At 46.3% G+C, this 19,461-nt stretch overlaps 1 protein-coding gene across 1 annotated transcript; it reads left to right on the plus strand.

Moving 5' to 3' along the window:
• The first annotated feature begins 18,254 nt into the window (after positions 1-18,254).
• LOC117886024 (olfactory receptor 5V1-like) lies at positions 18,255-19,220 on the plus strand. The gene has a single exon (XM_034787658.1). It carries the CDS (start codon positions 18,255-18,257, stop codon positions 19,218-19,220), a length of 966 nt encoding a protein of 321 aa, XP_034643549.1.
• The last annotated feature ends 241 nt before the right edge of the window (positions 19,221-19,461 follow it).

Consider the following 19,461-nt stretch of genomic DNA (forward strand, 5'->3'; position numbering starts at 1 on the left):
TTAACAAAGACAAATGCAAAGTGCTCCACTTAGGAAGGAAAAATCAGTTTCACACATACAGAATGGGAAAAGACTGTCTAGGAAGGAGTATGGCAGAAAGGGATCTAGGGGTTATAGTGGACCACAAGCTAAACATGAGTCAACAGTGTGATGCTGTTGCAAAAAAAAAGCAAACATGATTCTGGGATGCATTAACAGGTGTTTTGTGAGCAAGACACGAGAAGTCATTCTTCCGCTCTACTCTGCTCTGGTTAGGCCTCAGCTGGAGTATTGTGTCCAGTTCTGGGCGCCGCATTTTAAAAAAGATGTGGAGAAATTGGAAAGGGTCCAGAGAAGAGCAACAAGAATGATTAAAGGTCTTGAGAACATGACCTATGAAGGAAGGCTGAAAGAACTGGGTTTGTTTAGTTTGGAAAAGAGAAGACTGAGAGGGGACATGATAGCAGTTTTCAGGTATCTAAAAGGGTGTCATAAGGAGGAGGGAGAGAACTTGTTCACCTTAGCCTCTAAGGATAGAACCAGAAACAATGGGTTTAAACTGCAGCAAGGGAGGTCTAGGTTGGACATTAGGAAAAAGTTCCTAACTGTCAGGGTGGTTAAACACTGGAACAAATTGCCTAGGGAGGTTGTGGAATCTCCGTCTCTGGAGATATTTAAGAGTAGGTTAGATAAATGTCTATCAGGAATGGTCTAGACAGTATTTGGTCCTGCCATGCGGGCAGGGGACTGGACTTGATGACCTCTCGAGGTCCCTTCCAGTCCTAGAATCTGTGAATCTATGAATCTATAAAGTTCTTGGTTCAGGCTTGTAGCAGTGATAGAATAAACTGCAGGTTGAAATCAAGTCTTTGGAGTACATCCACAGCTGGGATGGGTCATTCAGTTCTTTGTATAGAGCTTCCTTTTTTAGCCAAGTCCCTCCAGAGGTATGAAGCAGGATTGAAGACAAGATGGAGATGAGGCATCAGCCTTTTATAGTCTCTTGCCGTGTGGTCTTTGCTTTCTTTGTCCCAAGGACACTCTATCCAGCATGTGGCATAGAAAAACCTTAGAGTTCTGTCCATAGGCAGGTCCCTGCATGCCTTGCTGAGTCACAAGGTATATCTACCTTCTCTCAATGGGTCAATTGTATAGCTCATGGTCCTTAGTGGACCATCAAGCAGGCTAGGCAGAACTAACACCAACTTGTCTGGGGTGTTCCCCGGAAGCATAGCACAAGTTTGAAATACAGACAGTATAGAGCCAATATTCATAACGTCAACTACAAAACTCAAGTATCAGAGGGGTAGCCATGTTAGTCTGAATCTGTAAAAAGCAACAGAGGGTCCTGTGGCACCTTTAAGACTAACAGAAGTATTGGGAGCATAAGCTTTTGTGGGTAAGAACCTCACTTCTTCAGATGCAAGGATAGGTGAGGGATCATTTTCCAGGATAGGTTTTAGATCTACAAAGGTTTTAGATCCCTCACCTATCCTGGAAAATGATCCCTCACTCTCACAGACCTTGGGAGGCAGAACAATCCTCACTTACAGACAACCCCCAACCTGAAGCAAATACTCACCAGCAACTACACACCACACCACAGAAACACCAACCCAGGAACCAATCCCTGTAGCAAACCTCATTGCCTACTCTGTCCCCATATCTACTCTGGCGACACCGTCAGAAGACCCAACCACATCAGCCACACCATCAAGGGCTCATTCACCTGCACATCCACTAATGTTATATATGTCGTCATGTGCCAGCAATGCCCATTTGCCATGTACATTGGCCAAACCAGACAGTCCCTCCGCAAAAGAATAAATGGACACAAATCGGACATCAGGAATGGTAACATACATAAGCCAGTAAGTGAACACTTCAATCTCCCTGGTCATTCGATTACAGATTTAAAAGTCACTATCATTGAACAATAAAACTTCAGAAACAGACTTCAAAGAGAAACAGCAGAACTAAAATTCATTTGCAAATTTAACACCATTAATCTGGGTTTGAATAGGGACTGGGAGTGGCTGGCTCATTGCAGAAGCAGCTTTTCCTCTCCTGGAATTGACACCTCCTCATCTATTATTGGGAGTGGACTACATCCACCCTGATTGAATTGGCCCTGTCAACACTGGTTCTCCACTTGCAAAGTAACTCCCTGCTCTCCATGTGTCAGTATATAATGCCTGCATCTGTAACTTTCACTCTATGCATCTGAAGAAGTGAGGTTTTTTACCCACGAAAGCTTATGCCCAAATAAATCTGTTAGTCTTTAAGGTGCCACCAGACTCCTTGTTGTTTTTGTAGATACAGACTAACATGGCTACTCCCTGATACTTGGGATACACTTTTGTAGTCTCTGGGGAAAGGCTGACCACAGGTGCTTGACCCTGATCAGTCCTTCTGGGGAAAGGCCAGTGAGGTGCAGAGGGACTGCAAGCCTAAACCTCGGGTCTGGAGGGAGACAAACATGAGACCCCACTGCAGCGATGGCAGCTGGGAGCCTGAAAATTTAAGGAGGTGCCTGTGAAGAAAACCAGGTGTGAGGTGGAGTCAAAGGTACAGTCAACTCTGGGTATGTCTACACTACGAAATTAGGTCAAATATATAGAAGATGGTTTTATAGAAATCGATTTCACACAGTCGATTGTGTGTGTCCCCACATAAAATGCTCTAAGTGCATTAAATCGGTGGACCGCGTCCACCGTACCGAGGCTAGCGTCGACTTCCGGAGTGTTGCACTGTGGGTAGCTATCCCACAGTTCCCACAGTCTCCGCCGCTCATTGGAATTCTGGGTTGAGATCCCAATGCCTGATGATGCAAAAACAGTGTCGCGGGGGGGTTCTGGGTACATGTCGTCAGGCCCCTCCCCCTCCGTCAGAGCAACAGCAGACAATCGATTCACTCCTTTTTACCTGGGTTACCTGTGCAGACAACATACCATGCCAAGCATGGAGCCCGCTCAGCTCAGCTCAGCTCACCATCACCATATGTCATCTGGGTGCCGGCAGACGTGGTACTGCATTGCTACACAGCAGCAGCTAATTGCCTTTTGTCAGTAGACGGTGCAGTATGACTGGTAGCCGTCATCGGCTAATTGGGTGCTGGCAGACGTGGGGCTGCATTGCTATACAGCAGCAGCTCCTTACTTTTTGGCAGTAGATGGTGTATTATGACTGGTACCCATCGTTGTCGTATTCCTCAGTGAGTTCGGTCAGAGGCACCTGGGCAGACATGTTTTGTCTCCTGGAGACTCAGTCCTGCCAGCAGTCCTATTGCACCGTCTTGACGATGATGGCTAGCAGTTGTAATACAGCATCTTCTGCCAAGCACCCAGAAGATGCCGATGGCTATCAGTCATGCTGCACCGTCTGCTGCCAGCCTAAGATGTAAAAGATAGATGGACCAGATTTGTTCTGTATTCATTTGCTTCCCCCTCCCTCTGTGAAATCAACGGCCTGCTAAACCCAGGGTTTTGAGTTCAATCTTTGGGGGGGGGGCATTCTGTGTGACAGTTGTTTGTGTTTCTCCCTGATGAACAGCCACCTTTGTTGATTTTAATTCCCTGTAAGCCATGTCGTCACTCTCCCCTCCCTCCCTCTGTCAGACAATAGTTTTGCGCCTTTTTTCAGCCCAGATGCCATAGCACTGGGATCATGGAGCTCGCTCAGATCACCGCAGCAATTATGAGCACTATAAACACCATGTGCATTATCCTGGAGTATATGCAGAGCCAGAATATGCCAAAGCAAAACCAGGAGAGGAGGCAATTGCAGTGATTGCAGCATGGCGACGAGAGTGATGAGGAAATTGACATGGACATAGACTTCTCACAAAGTACAGGCCCCAGCAATGTACAAATCATGGTTTTACTGGGGGAGGTTCATGGTGTGGAACGCTGATTCTGGGCCCGGGAAACAAGCACAGACTGGTGGGACCGCATCGTGTTGCAGGTGTGGGACGATTCCCAGTGGCTGTGAAACTTTCGCATGTGTAAGGGCACTTTCATGGAAATTTGTGATCTGCTTTCCCCTGCCCTGAAGGGCCAGAATACCAGGATGAGAGCAGCCCTCACAGTTGAGAAGCGAGTGGCGATAGCCCTGTGGAAGCTTGCAACGCCAGACAGCTACCGATCAGTCAGGAATCAATTTGGAGTGGGCAAATCTACTGTGGGGGCTGCTGTGATCCAAGTTGCCAGGGCAATCAAAGACCTGCTGATATCAAGGGTAGTGACTCTGGGAAATGTGCAGGTCATAGTGGATGGCTTTGCTGCAATGGGATTCCCTAACTGTGGTGGGGCGATAGACGGAACCCATGTCCCTATATTAGCAACGGAGCACCAAGCCACCGAGTACATAAACCGCAAGGGGTACTTTTCAATGCTGCTGCAATCCCTGGTGGATCACAAGGGATGTTTCACTAACATCAACGTGGGATGGCCGGGAAAGGTACATGATGCTCGCGTCTTCAGGAACTCTGGTCTGTTTCAAAAGCTGGAGGAAGGGACTTTCTTCTCGGACCAGAAAATAACCGTTGGGGATGTTGTAATGCCTACAGTTATCCTTGGGGACCCAGCCTACCCTTTAATGCCATGGCTCATGAAGCCGTACACAGGCAGCCTGAACAGGAGTCAGGACCTGTTCAACTATAGGCTGAGCAAGTGCCGAATGGTGGTAGAATATGCATTTGTGTGGTGACGACGCAGGAAAGGAAACAGAACGCCAGGTCTGTGGTAGCCGAAAAGCCCCTCTACCTCCAGGAACTTTTCCTGGGGCTTTTATTCTTTACACTTCCCTGCTTACAACGCTTCTCATTGGTACAAATCTTGCGCATAGAAAAGCCAGGCAGTATACATGCACATAAGATAACGAACCCATCTCTTGAGCGTGTGAACACCAGCTGCGAGGGTACAATCAAATCAGCCAAATAAGTTTCCCAAACACAAATGCTGGATTGAAGGTCACTCCTGCCTCGTAGCCATGGGAGCAGTTTGCCGCGCCAGTGGGCTGGCGATTCGGGAGCTATGCGTCCCTACACATTTGGACCTTTAAAAGCACGCTGGCACAGTTTACTGACTCGGATAGACCTCAGCGAAACCAATATTCCAATTGTTATTGCCGTTTGCTGTGCGCTCCACAATATCTGTGAGAGTAAGGGGGAGACATTTATGGCGGGGTGGGAGGTTGAGGCAAATCGCCTGGCCGCTGATTACGCGCAGCCAGACACCAGGGCGGTTAGAAGAGTACAGCATGGTGCGGTACGCATCAGAGAAGCTTTGAAAATGAGTTTTGTGACTGGCCAGGTTTTGTGAAATTTCTGTTTATTTCTCCTTGATGAACCCTCTCCCCCTGCCCCCCCGGTTCACTCTACTTCCCTGTAAACTAACCACCCTCCCCTCCCCGCTTCGAGCACCGCTTGCAGAGACAATAAAGTCATTGTTACTTCACATTCATGCATTCTTTATTAATTCATCACACAACTAGGGGGATAACTGCCAAGGTAGCCTCGGAGGGGTGCGGGAGGAGAGAAGGAAAAGGACACACTGCAGTTTAAAACTTTAAAAGTTTAAAACTTATTGAAGGCCAGCCTTCTGATGCTTGGGCAATCATCTGGGGTGGAGTGGCTGGGTGGCCGGAGGCCCCCCCCCATGTTCTTGGGCGTCTGGGTGAGGAGGCTATGGAACTTGGGGAGGAGGGCTGTTGGTTACACAGAGGCTGTAGCGGTGGTCTCTGCTCCTGCTGCCTTTCCTGCAGCTCAGCCATACACTGGAGCATATTAATTTGATGCTCCAGCAGCCGGAGCATCGACTCTTGCCGTCTGTCAGCAAGCTGATGCCACCTATCCTCTTCAGCCTGCCACTTGCTCTCTTCAGCACGCGATTCAGCCCGCCACCTCTCCTCTCGTTCATATTGTGCTTTTTTGCACTCTGACATTGACTGCCTCCACGCATTCTGCTGTGCTATGTCAGTGTGGGAGGACATCTGGAGCTCCGAGAACATATCATCCCAAGTCCGCCGTTTTCTCCTTCTAATCTTCGCTAGCCTCTGTGAAGGAGAAACATTTTCAGCTAGTGGAGGAGAAGGGAGAGGTGGTTAAAAATGACACATTTTAGAGAACAATGGGTACACTCTTTCACATTAAATTTTGCTGTTCACATTACACAGCACATGTGCTTTTGTTACAAGGTCGCATTTTTCCTCTTATATTGAGGGCCTGCTGGTTTGGTGTGAGAGATCACTCACGCAGTGCCAGGCAACAGAATTCGGCTTGCAGGCAGCCATGGTAAGCCACAGTCTTTTGGCTTTTTTAACCGTCATAACATGTGGGTTTTTAATCACCCTGATATCTGCTGGGAGAGCAATACAGCGGTGCACAGGCAATCCAGGAAGTTTTTGGAACGTGTAGGGGACAATTTCCTGGTGCAAGTGCTGGAGGAACCAACTAGGGGCAGAGCTTTTCTTGACCTGCTGCTCACAAACAGGGAAGAATTAGTAGGGGAAGCAAAAGTGGATGGGAACCTGGGAGGCAGTGACCATGAGATGGTCGAGTTCAGGATCCTTACACAAGGAAGAAAGGAGAGCAGCAGAATACGGACCCTGGACTTCAAAAAAGCAGACTTTGACTCCCTCAGGGAACAGATGGGCAGGATCCCCTGGGAGAATAACATGAAGGGCAAAGGGGTCCAGGAGAGCTGGCTGTATTTTAAAGAATCCTTATTGCGGTTGCAGGAACAAACCATCCCGATGTGTAGAAAGAATAGTAAATATGGCAGGCGACCAGCTTGGATAAACAGTGAAATCCTTGCTGATCTTAAACACAAAAAAGAAGCTTACAAGAAGTGGAAGATTGGACAAATGACCAGGGAGGAGTATAAAAATATTGCTCAGGCATGCAGGAGTGAAATCAGGAAGGCCAAATCACACTTGGAGTTGCAGTTAGCAAGAGATGTTAAGAGTAACAAGAAGGGTTTCTTCAGGTATGTTAGCAACAAGAAGAAAATCAAGGAAAGTGTGGGCCCCTTACTGAATGAGGGAGGCAACCTAGTGACCGAGGATGTGGAAAAAGCTAATGTACTCAATGATTTTTTTGCCTCTGTCTTCACGAACAAGGTCAGCTCCCAGATTGCTGCACTGGGCAGTACAGTATGGGGAGAAGGTGACCAGCCCTCTGTGGAGAAAGAAGTGGTTCGGGACTATTTAGAAAAACTGGACGTGCACAAGTCCATGGGGCCGGATGCGCTGCATCTGAGGGTGCTAAAGGAGTTGGCAGGTGAGATTGCAGAGCCATTAGCCATTATTTTTGAAAACTCATGGCGATCGGGGGAGGTCCCAGATGACTGGAAAAAGGCTAATATAGTGCCCATCTTTAAAAAAGGGAAGAAGGAGGATCCGGGGAACTACAGGCCAGTCAGCCTCAGCTCAGTCCCTGGAAAAATCATGGAGCAGGTCCTCAAGGAATCAATTATGAAACATTTAGAGGAGAGGAAAGTGATCAGGAACAGTCAGCATGGATTCACGAAGGGGAAGTCATGCCTGACTAACCTAATTGCCTTCTATGATGAGATAACTGGGTCTGTGGATGAGGGGAAAGCAGTGGATGTGTTATTCCTTGACTTTAGCAAAGCTTTTGATACGGTCTCCCACAGTATTCTTGCCGCCAAGTTAAAGAAGTATGGGCTGGATGAATGGACTGTAAGGTGGATAGAAAGCTGGCTAGATCGTCGGGCTCAACGGGTAGTAATCAATGGCTCCATGTCTAGTTGGCAGCCGGTTTCAAGCGGAGTGCCCCAAGGGTCAGTCCTGGGGCCGGTTTTGTTTAATATCTTTATTAATGATCTGGAGGATGGTGTGGACTGCACTTTCAGCAAGTTTGCAGATGACACTAAACTAGGAGGCATGGTAGATACACTAGAGGGTAGGGATCGGATACAGAGGGACCTAGACAAATTAGAGAATTGGGCCAAAAAAAACCTGATGAGGTTCAACAAGGACAAGTGCAGAGTCCTGCACTTAGGACGGAAGAATCCCATGCACTGCTACAGACTAGGGACCGAATGGCTAGGTAGCAGTCTGCAGAAAAGGACCTAGGGGTCACAATGGACGAGAAGCTGGATATGAGTCAACAGTGTGCTCTTGTTGCCAAGAAGGCTAACTGCATTTTGGGCTGTATAAGTAGGGGAATTGCCAGCAGATCGAGGAACGTGATCGTTCCCCTTTATTCGACATTGGTGAGACCTCATCTGCAGTACTGTGTCTAGTTTTGGGCCCTACACTAAATGAAGGATGTGGAAAAATTGGAAAGAGTCAAGCGGAGGGCAACAAAAATTATTAGGGGGCTGGACACATGACTTATGAGGAGAGGCTGAGGGAACTGGGGTTGTTTAGTCTCCAGAAGAGAAGAATGAGGGGGGATTTGATAGCAGCCTTCAACTACCTGAAGGGGGGTTCCAAAGAGGATGGAGCTCGGCTGTTCTCAGTGGTGGCAGATGACAGAACAAGGAGCAATGGTCTTAAGTTGCAGTGGGGGAGGTCCAGGTTGGATATTAGGAAAAACTATTTCACTAGGAGGGTGGCGAAACACTGGAATGTGTTACCTAGGGAGGTGATGGAGTCTCCTTCCTTGGAGGTTTTTAAGGCCCGGCTTGACAAAGCCCTGGCTGGGATGATTTAGTTGGGAATTGGTCCTGCTTTGAGCAGGGGGTTGGACTAGATGACCTCTTGAGGTCCCTTCCAACCCTGATATTCTATGATTCTATGAATGGTTTCAAACAGCAACACTCTCATTTCCCACACCAAGCACCCGTTGGGTTGGCCATTTAAAATGGGTTTGCAATGTTAAAGGAGGGGCTGGGGTTTCCGGGTTAATATGCAGCACAAACCCAGCTAACCCCTCCCCCACACACCCAATTCTCTGGGATGATCACTTCACCCCTCCCCACACCGCGTGGCTAACAGCGGGGAACATTTATGTTCAGCCAAGCAGGAACGGGCACCTCTGAATGTCCCCTTAATAAAATCACCCCATTTCAACCAGGTGACCGTGAATGATATCACTCTCCTGAGGATAACAAAGAGAGATAAGAGACAATGGATGTTGTCTTCATGCCAGCAAACACTGGGACCATATGCTGCCATGCTTTGTTATGCAATGATTCCAGACTACGTGCTACTGGCCTGGCGTGGTAAAGTGTCCCAGCATGGCGGACGGGATAAGGCAGCCCTCCCCAGAAACCTTTGGCAAAGGCTTTGGGAGTACATGAAGGAGAGCTTTCTGGAGATGTCCCTGGAGGATTTCCGCTCCATCCCCATACACGTTAACAGACTTTTCCAGTAGCTGTACTGGCTGCGATTGCCAGGGCAAATTAATCATTAATCATTAAACATGCTTGCTTTTAAACCACGTGTGATATTTACAAAGGTACACTCACCAGAGGTCCCTTGTGTGCCCTCAGGGTCTGAGAGCACGCCTTGGGTGAGTTCGGGGGTTACTGGTTCCAGGTCCAGGGTGATAAACACATCCTGGCTGTTGGGGAAACCGGTTTCTCCGCTTCCTTGCTGTGAGCTATCTTCATTGTCTTCATCATCATCTTTCTCGTACCCCAAACCCGCTTCCCTGTTGCGTGATTCTCCATTGATGGAGTCAAAGCACATGTTTGGGGTAGTGATGGCTGCACCCCCTAGCATGGCATGCAGCTCCACGTAGAAGCGGCATGTTTGCGGCTCTGCCCCAGACCTTCTGTTTGCCTCTCTGGCTTTGTGGTAGGCTTGCCTTAGCTCCTTAATTTTCACGCGGTACTGCTGTGCATTCCTGTTGAGACTTTTTCTAATATTTTGCCATTTTGTTTACTGCTACGGAGTTCAGCTAGCACTGATTCGTCTCCCCACATGGTGAGCAGATCCCGTACCTCCTGTTCTGTCCATGCTGGAGCTCTTTTGCGATCCTGGGACTCTATCATGGTTACCTGTGCTGATGAGTTCTGCGTGGTCACCTGTGCTCTCCACTCTGGGCAAACAGGAAATGAAATTCAAACGTTTGCGGGGCTTTTCCTGTCTACCTGATCAGTGCATCTGAGTTGAGAGTGCTGTCCAGAGTGGTCACAATGAAGCACTGTGGGATAGCTCCTGGAGGCCAATAACGTCGAATTCCATCCACACTACCCCAAATCCTACCCGGAAAGGCCGATTTCAGCGCTAATCCCCTCGTCGGAGGTGGAGTGAAGAAATCAGTTTAAAGGGCCCTTTAAGTCGAAAAAAAGGGCATCGTCGTGTGGACATGTCCAGGCTTAATTCGATTTAACGCTGCTAAATTCGACCTAAACGCGTAGTGTAGACCAGGCCTCTGAAAGTGACACCTAGCTTCCCACCTTAGGTACCTAAATCTAACATTTAGGTGACACTGAGGTCCTCCAAAACCCTGCTAAGCTGCTGCCTAACCCTGCAGGCCCAAAATACCCCTTGTAACCTATGTTTGGCTGTTAAAGTCCCTGAAGGAGCTTAAATTTGTGCCATTGGGCATGCACCCTGCTGCCTATCTCATACCTAAGCCCCAGTGGGCTCCTCAAACCAGGTAATACTAGATGTTGCACTGCCCATCTCACTTGATCTGGTACGTGTTCTCCACCTCACGGCTAACTCCACATAACATGTCTGTTGGGGGCGGGGGTGGGGGCGGAGAAGAGGCAGAGGCAATTTCCCTTAGGGAACTCACGTGGGATATGGGCAACCCCCAGTTAAATCCCTTTCTCTGCTTGATGAAGAGTGGGGATTTGAACAGGCAATCCACCTCAAAAGAGATTGCTTAACCGCTGGATGGACACAGAGCCATTCTCATTCTCCCTTTGGCCCAAAGCATATTTATTTATGCATAGTGAAACCATTTCAACAGGAAGGACTAAGACACCCACCTCAGACTATCTCATAGTCCAGTGGTTACAGCACTCACCTAAGAGGTGGAAGTGTTCCAACTTCAAATCCCTTCTCCACATCAGGCAAGGGAGGGAACTGAACTGATGTCTCTCACATCCCTATGTTTGTTCCTTAACCACTAGGCTAGGGGCTATAAAGGGGCAGGACTCCTCATTCCTATTTCCCCCCAGTCACTTTGCTTGGGGTTAAATATGGGCTGAAGCCTTTCTTGCAAGGAACAGCCTTGTCACCTGACTCCAGGACAAGGTTCCCAGCTGGGGATCCCAAGCAGAAATAGATGCCTCCCTCTAGCTTGGACTTAGGTGCCTAACTCCCCAAAGGGGTGTGGTTTATGACATATCAGCATCTGCTATTGGCTAGTTTAGGGAGCGTGCTGCTCAGTGTGCTAATTTTTGTGGCTATCGTTGCTAGGTGTCTCTCTTTCCTCATGCATTGTATAGGTAGCCTGGGCACCTTAGCTACAGTTTGTGAATTCACCGGGTAGCTAGGTGCCTAAAAGTTAGGCAGTGCAACAGTCAATGGTGCAACACCGAAGTCCCTTTGAGGATCCAGGCCTAACCCTTCTTCCTCCTCTTGCTCTGGGCTGGGTACATGAAATCCTTTTCAGGGATCTACATAATGTACTTTAATAACCTCTAGAAATGATAGAGAAGGAGAGTCTTTCGACACAGTTCCTAAACCATCCCGCAGAATCCAGTAAAATTCTATCCCCACTTTCCCAGAGAATCCCCAGATTCTCTTCTGTTCTATTTGGGTTCATATAATCATGCTGTAATGGGTGTGAGGGTGCTGGATAACCAACATTGCTCTGGACCCCCAAATACTGGTTTGTGGACAGGATTCCTGAGAAGGAGATCTGGAATGTTGGGAGGAAAAGACAGTTTCAGCACACTCTTCCAGTCACAGGATGTGTGCCTGAAAGCCATTTAGGCTGAATGGGTCTAGTCACCAAACAATGGAGGAAGGGGCATTCTCCTATAGGGCCTGGTAGGCCAACTGGGAGGAACCCTTCTCAGTCAAAAGGAAGACTTTGCACCTAGGCCCTCTATCAAAAGATATTGAGATATGTGGTAGTTGTGCTCAGGTTCACACAGGCAGGGTAGGTCTTCGTGAAAAGGGAGTTTTCTGAGAGGAGGTAACAGTCTGGAGGGCACACTGTCTGGGAGAAAACCAGAGACCAGGCTTGGTCCCAAGAGCACCTGGGCTTGCTAAAGAATGTAAGCTGGGACTGTTCTGTTCCTGTGATACAAAGGAAGCTCATGAATCAGAGGGGTAGCCGTGTTAGTCTGGATCTGTAAAAGCAGCAAAGAGTCCTGTGGCACCTTATAGACTAACAGACAAATTGGAGCATGAGCTTTCGTGGGTGAATACTCACTTCGTCGGATGCATGGGCGAAGTGCATCCAACGAAGTGGGTGTTCACCCACGAAAGCTCATGCTCCAATACGTCTGTTAGTCTATAAGTTGCCACAGGACTCTTTGCTGCTTTTAAAGGAAGCTCATGTAACTGTGGGCAAGTCTACACTACAAAATTAAGTCAACTTAATTTACATCAATGTACAGCCACCACAGTAATTAAATCGCTTTTCCATGTCCACACTATACTCCTTGTATCAATGGTGCACATCTTCACCAGGAGAAGTTGCACCAATTTATCTGTCAGTGTGAGGCATTATGGGATGGCTTCTGAAAGGCAGCAACATTCGATGTAAGCAAAGCAGTGCCTTGATCTAACTACATGGACCTAAACACTATGCCTCTTATGGAGGTGGAGTTATTAAGTCAGTGTTGTGGGCGAGTTACATCGGTGGAAGCTACATTTTAGTGTAGATGCTTACAGAGTTAGGTCAATGTAAGCAGCCTTATGTCGACCTAACTCTGTAGTGTAGACCAGGCCTGAGATTGTCGTGAAGCATAGGATTAGATGAGTCAAAATGTACGTGTCAGCTGTTTGTTGTTTTGAAATTATTTTCTCCAATGCTTTGTTGTATTTGCTAAATAAACCTGCTTCTTTTAAGAAGGCTTTTGGTCACTGTATATCACTGATCACGGCTCCTGAAGCGCAGGGTCACAGGTGTTCAGTCAGATCTGCACAGTAATAAGCAGTTGGCATAGACCGGGTCCTGTACCCAGATCCGCTGGTCTAAAAGTGGGAGGAGTCTGAGACTCCACCCCAAGACACATGAGGATCCAACACCCAACACCTGAGGAGGTGCACATGGAGAGACCAGAAAGAGGATAGAGGTGCAAGCAATCTCGTAACTCTGACTCCAAACTGAACTGTTTTTCCAACAAAAAATTAGGTTTGGGACTAAATGAAAATATTGTGCAAACTGTGTGCTTTCATCAAAAACATTCAAATTTTGGTTGGAAAATAGAACACAAGAAAGCTTTTATGGAAGTTTTGAACAACACTATTTTTCTTTTTCTACAATTTTTTTTTGTATATTCAGTTTTATGCCAAAAAATTGTGTTTATGACTGAGAAAAATAGGCCAATGTTCAGTTTTTTGTTTTTTTGATGCAAAGTTAAAATTTTCTGCAGAACAAACTCAGCATTTTCAGACCAGCATTAATTTTAAATCAATATTTTTTAACATTTTTGTTTCAGAATCAAATTGCGATTAATTATCTAATATTTTAATTTACCCAAAATATGTAAGAGTAACGATGATTATTTTAGGATGGGGGAAAAAAAGGAAAATTTGGAAGAGGCAGGCAATTTTTCTGCTAAAAGGTAAGTTTCAGAATAAAAATGGCTTTTTTGTTATAAAAACATTGTGCGAAAAAAATCATCTATTTCATTCTGTTCTACTCTATTCTACTTGTTCATTTAAATGTCATTTTTTTTCAGAGGTGGAGATTTTCAAAGACACAAATGGCAGCTAGTCACCTAGGAGCATTTGATTTTTCCTGGGAGTCAGGTGCTTAACTGCCATTTGTGCTTTTGAAAAATCTTTCCTGGAGTTGCTGTAGGTTTTTACTGAGCAATCATACACACTGTGCTCTGTCTCTCTCTCTCTCTCTCTCGTGTGAAGACATTGCTTTTATTTGCTTTCACTTTTTTCCCCTTTAATTGAAACTGAAAGCCATTTTGAACTGAAGGTGCATGGCTTGCTCTTTGTGTATAATAAAAAGGAAAATGTTGCATGTTTCTTACCACCATCCCAGTCACAGACCAACCTTCAGGGCAAACCCCATGACCTGAACTGGTCCCAGAGCAATTGCATCACACTATGAGCCAGATTTTCAAATGAATTGAGGTGCCTAAAGATGCAGATAGGCATCTATGGCTGGATTCACAAAGGGATTTAGGCTCCTAACTGTACTTTAGATCCTAAATACTAGATTTAGGCTCCACTGGCATTCACTCTTCTCGGCTGCCTCCTCACCTCATAGGCATGTAAACTTATTCAGCGCCTAAATTTTCACTGTAAAAGTTCCCTAGGTGCCTACATTTCTGACTTTAGGCATGCAGACTCCTATCTTGCTCTAGGTGTCTAGATGGCTTAGCTCCAGAGTGATCCACAAACCAGGGGAGATAGGTGGGGGACCACCAATCTCACTTGTGGGGCCCAGTCTGACAGGTGTACCAAGAGCAGGCCTATTGAATCTGTGCCCATTCACAGTCCAGCTGGAGGAGGAGCCACCTTATAACTTTTAGTTTTGTGGTGAAAACACTCACCCGGCATTCAGTCCCCCCTCTGCCTGATGGGGATAAAGGATTTGGACAAGGAACTTTTACCACTCAAACGAGCACTCTAACCATTGGCCTATGGGGTAGCCTGATGTGACTTTCTCTCAATTCCTCCTGTAGAAGCTGTTTTACTCTGGGTTATGTACTCATTGAAGAAGGGGGACTGGAGCCTGGGTTTCCCACCATGGGGTAAACATGAGCTCCTCCATTCTATAAAGTCACTCTCACTCACTCTCTTTGGCCCAATGAGTAGTCACGGATTTTATCCAAAGTGGAACAGCTTGGACAAGAGTTACTGAGAACCACCCACTCCAGCATATCCCATAGCCCAGTGGTTAGGGCATGCTTCTCAGAGGTAGGAGATCCAATTATTTATCTCTATTAGGCAGAGGAGGGAATAGAATCCATATCTCCCACATCCCAGGTAAAGGTCTAACCACTGGATAAAGTTATCAGTTACCCCCTCTCGTTCCCTGCTTTTGGCCCTGTGACCTTCACTCCGTCCTTGTTTTTCATTAGTTATCTCCTGAATTCAGTTGAGCCCTGAGTTCAGTAGCTCCACCCCTTAGGCTAGGGGAGGGGCCTTCATCTTGTGCCCTCCCACCCCCTGGGAACTCAGTAGGTGGATAGAGTTATCAGGTGACCACCAGCAGCACCTGCTCCTCCTCCAGGGTTTCTCAAAGAAAATCACCTCCCCTAGAGTCAGCTTAGGCAGCTGACTCTAGGAGAGTGTTTATGGTTGTGGGTGCTGAGCAGAAATAGGTGCCAACTTCCCGGAGAGGGGTGGGGCCTAGGGCACCCTCCTCTTGTCAGCATCTGGCTTAGTGGGGGAGCCACCCAGGTTGCTGGGTTTTGTGGATCCCATTATTAGGTGCCCATCTCTCTCCGTGCATTACACAGGCAGCCTGGACACCTAACTCAGGCTTTTTTGATTGTCTAGGTGCCCAAAGATTAGACATCATAATGCTCAGCAGTGTGGTTCCTAAGTTCCTTTGGGAATCTATCCCCTAGTGGGTGCAGCAAATGTGGGGAATTCCTGTATGGCTTCTGTACCAGTCCCCTTGGCTTTACTACCTCTTAGGGGAAAGAACTGATGATCTCCCTGGGACATGGGAGAGCAGGCTACATGTTGGAGACATAGAGCCACTAGGACTGTCTGGGCTGGAATCAACACATATCAATGGAGAATCTGGAAAGACAATGGGAAGCCTTAATGGCTGAAAGTTGGGTACTCTCCCCCTCACAGGGAAGCAGAGCAAAAACCCAGAGCTGGGGAGTAAAGGGAGAAGGTGTCAGGTGTCTGTGTTAAGAACTGGGCTCACCGAAACACAGCCGCTCAGTGGGGACTGAGAGACAAAGGGGATGGGGAGAGACTGAGCCAAAATACACCCTCCAACAGTATGGCTCAGAGGAGCCCTGGCTCTGGCCAGGATGAACTCTCTCTTAGCCTTTGCTTCATAATGCTAACGTAAGGACTTTCAGATGCTGTAGGCCACATGAATGGTCACCTTATTCTGAAAGGGCTGCCTGTTGACACCGCAGATACTGAGAACATTGTGCTCTGAAGGGACAGAGCAAATCTGGCTTGGCTGCACTCACTCAGGGAGCCACAGAGAGAGATGGGTATTGCTGATGCCTGCAGGCCCAGTTTCAGAGCGGTGGAGGCCAGAGGCTTTTCCCAGTGAGCCAGTGTATGTCCTTAGGGTCCAGAACCCTAAAGGGGCACTCCCAGGAGACTGGTTAAAGGTTGGGACATAGACCAGACCTTGTGAATCTGTGACAGTGAGATTTTTCATAGGACCTCAGCAAGGCAGTTATGCACTGTTATAAGGTGGGCTCCTCCTCTCATTTGTTATGCACCCAGCAGGATCTTGAAGCAGGTAAATACCATCAAAAATCTGGTCCTAAGTCACTTAGGGGTTTTTAAATTGTACCTAAATCTAATTGAAAGACAGTGGGAGTTGGGTGCATAAACCCCTCAGACCTCTTAGGAAATCAGACCCTACATTGACTTTAGTGGAGTTATTTCAATGGAGAAACAGTATGAATGAGAGATCAGTTAGGTCCAGTTTGTTGCAAAACCACCTCTACTTCCCTCCTCAATGTTCCTCATTGCTCTGGAGTGTGGATGATGGGGAGGAATTTAGATAGATAGATAGATAGATAGATAGATAGATAGATAGATAGATGCACAATTGATGTAGGCACTTTACTATTTTTAAGGACTTTCCAATGTCTCTGAAGGAACGAAATACATGGAGAGCATCTTTGTTGACATCTAAGCATCCCCATCCATGTTGTAATACAGTGGGTTGGGGGAATGTAATCACCTTAATTCCCTTCACATAGCCCATTGTTAGGGTGCTAGCCATCTGCGCAGAGGTGAATCTGGCCTTCTGTGAGGAAGGTAGCCAGATCAAGCCAAAAGGGGAATAATTTTCACCTTTTAGCCTGCCACAGCTTAGTGTCTGATCCAGTGGGAACCATTCCATTGAGTTCAAAGGGCTTTGGACCAAGCCCTGAGATATGGTGTCTGGGAGGAGAATATCCTCACAGGATCTAGCAGTCTGGTTTAAATAACACTGCTGATCACACTCTATAAATAGTGTAACTAGTCCCTTTTGGGTTATCAAATGAGACAATATGTCTTTATATATTTCTGAGTTGGGACTGCTAATACACAATTCACTGTGTGAAAGTCAAACATGGGGATGATGTATATTTTCATGTAACTCTTGTTTACTTTCAAGGACAACATGCTGTGAAAAGAGGGAACCAGAGAAACAAGATTCTGATTGCTGGAGAGGTGAAAGCAAGGGATACAATTACATATAAAGGCCACAGTCAAATCAAAGGTAAAAGTGGCTTCAGTTGTTAATCAGGATAAATATAATCAGACTTTTCTGGCATTTGTGAATAAGAGGCAACTGAACCACAATACAAAATTACAGTAAAACTTTTGGGCTTGATTCTTTCCAATTTTGTATTCTGTGTTGTCATTTACACCTGTTCAAAGCAAATGCATCAGAAGTGTAAAGGGCCACCATGGGTGTAAATGGGTGGAGAATTCAGATTTGGTAGCATTTTACACCTGTTTTGTATTAATTTCTGCATTTCTGCATGGGGATAACTACCATAATAGTCTATATAATATTTAATACTATTATCTGTATTTGTTATTCAGTTTCTACTTCATCGTACTTACTGTAGGTATGATAGCTAGCTAGCTAGCTAGATAGAGCTATCTTTTGGGTCTCTTCTTAAGCCCTATTGAAGTAGACAAACAATCCTACTAAACTTCCCCCATATTTTCTGATGCTATTGGATGTGCGTATGGGGTGTGTTGAGATTCTTTCTCTTTAATTCTTGTTATTTCTAGGGTTGGAGCTGGGGGTTTGGTTCAGATGAAGCATATTCTTGTCACCTGTACTTCCTTTAAGGGGATTGTAGTTGACTAGGTTCCATTGAATAATAACATTTATTTGAGATACGTTCTAGTTCAAAATGAATTATTTCATTGGTGGTTTCTGGCCTGTGTTAAACAAGAGGTCAGACTAGATAATCACAATGGTCTCTTCTGACCTTGAAATCTATGAATCACTTAATTTTCCTTTGTGTTCATTTCCTTTTCTTTAGATGGAGCATATGGGTGTAACTGAAAAAGAGAATCAAACAGCCATCACAGAATTCATTCTTCTGGGGTTTGGAGACTTCCATGAAATGCAGCCCTTACTCTTTGTGACATTTTTATTCATTTACACCATAACCATGTCTGGCAACATTGTAATTGTTCTGGTGATAGCAGCTGATCACAATCTCCATACCCCCATGTACTTCTTCCTGGGTAACTTATCTTTCCTGGAGATCTGCTACACCACCACCATTGTCCCCAAGATGCTAAGAAGTTTCCTTACAGTGAGGGAAGTGATTTTATTCATGGGTTGTGTAGCCCAGTTGTACATTTTTGGATCTTTGGCAGTCACTGAGTGCCTCCTTTTATCAGTCATGTCCTACGATCGGTATTTAGCGATATGCCATCCGTTGTCTTATGCATCTGTTATGAACTTTAAGGTTTGCCTTCAGCTAGCAGCTGGTTGTTGGATAACTGGCTTCTTGACTCCTATAGCAATGATGGTCTTGACTTTTACATTGCCTTTCTGTGCTTCCAAGGAGGTTGGACATTTCTTTTGTGATTTCATGCCTCTGTTAAAACTCTCCTGCACTGACACCCATTTGGTTGAATTTCTGTCTTTCACAGTGTCTGCCTGTGTGACCCTGGTCCCATTTCTACTAACCTTGACTTCCTACTATAGGATCATCTTGACCATCCGAAGGATCCCTTCCACAACTGGGAAGAAAAAAGCCTTCTCCACCTGCTCTTCACACCTCCTGGTTGTTTCTATTTTCTATGGCACCATCATTATTGTTTATGGAGCCCCTGTAGGTAACCAGTCACCAGCTTTAAACAAGGCCTTCTCCCTGCTCTATACAGTCATCTCTCCCATGTTCAACCCCCTCATCTATAGCCTGAGGAACAAGGAGGTCAAAGGTGCCCTGCGAAAGGTTGGAAGCAAAGTGTTCACTTTCCTAAAGAAGAGCAATATCCTATAAGGTGATTCAAGTGACTGAAATCAGAGAGCAGTTAGCATCTCAGGTGTTCTGGAGGTTCAGTGGAGAGGAGGTCAAGAAGCCCTGAAAAAGTCTGCAGGTATAAGAAATGCTTTCAGAAATTTGATGGCTCTAAAGCAAAATTAGCAATGGATGTTAGCAATCAAGTGTGAATTTCAAAAAACAGTCAAAATGACCAGCTCATGAAAGAACAACCCATAGGCAAAAGAAATTGACCATCCAA

This window comes from Trachemys scripta, chromosome 12 (assembly GCF_013100865.1).
Source record: "Trachemys scripta elegans isolate TJP31775 chromosome 12, CAS_Tse_1.0, whole genome shotgun sequence".
In the NCBI taxonomy this organism is placed as follows: Eukaryota; Metazoa; Chordata; order Testudines; family Emydidae; genus Trachemys; species Trachemys scripta.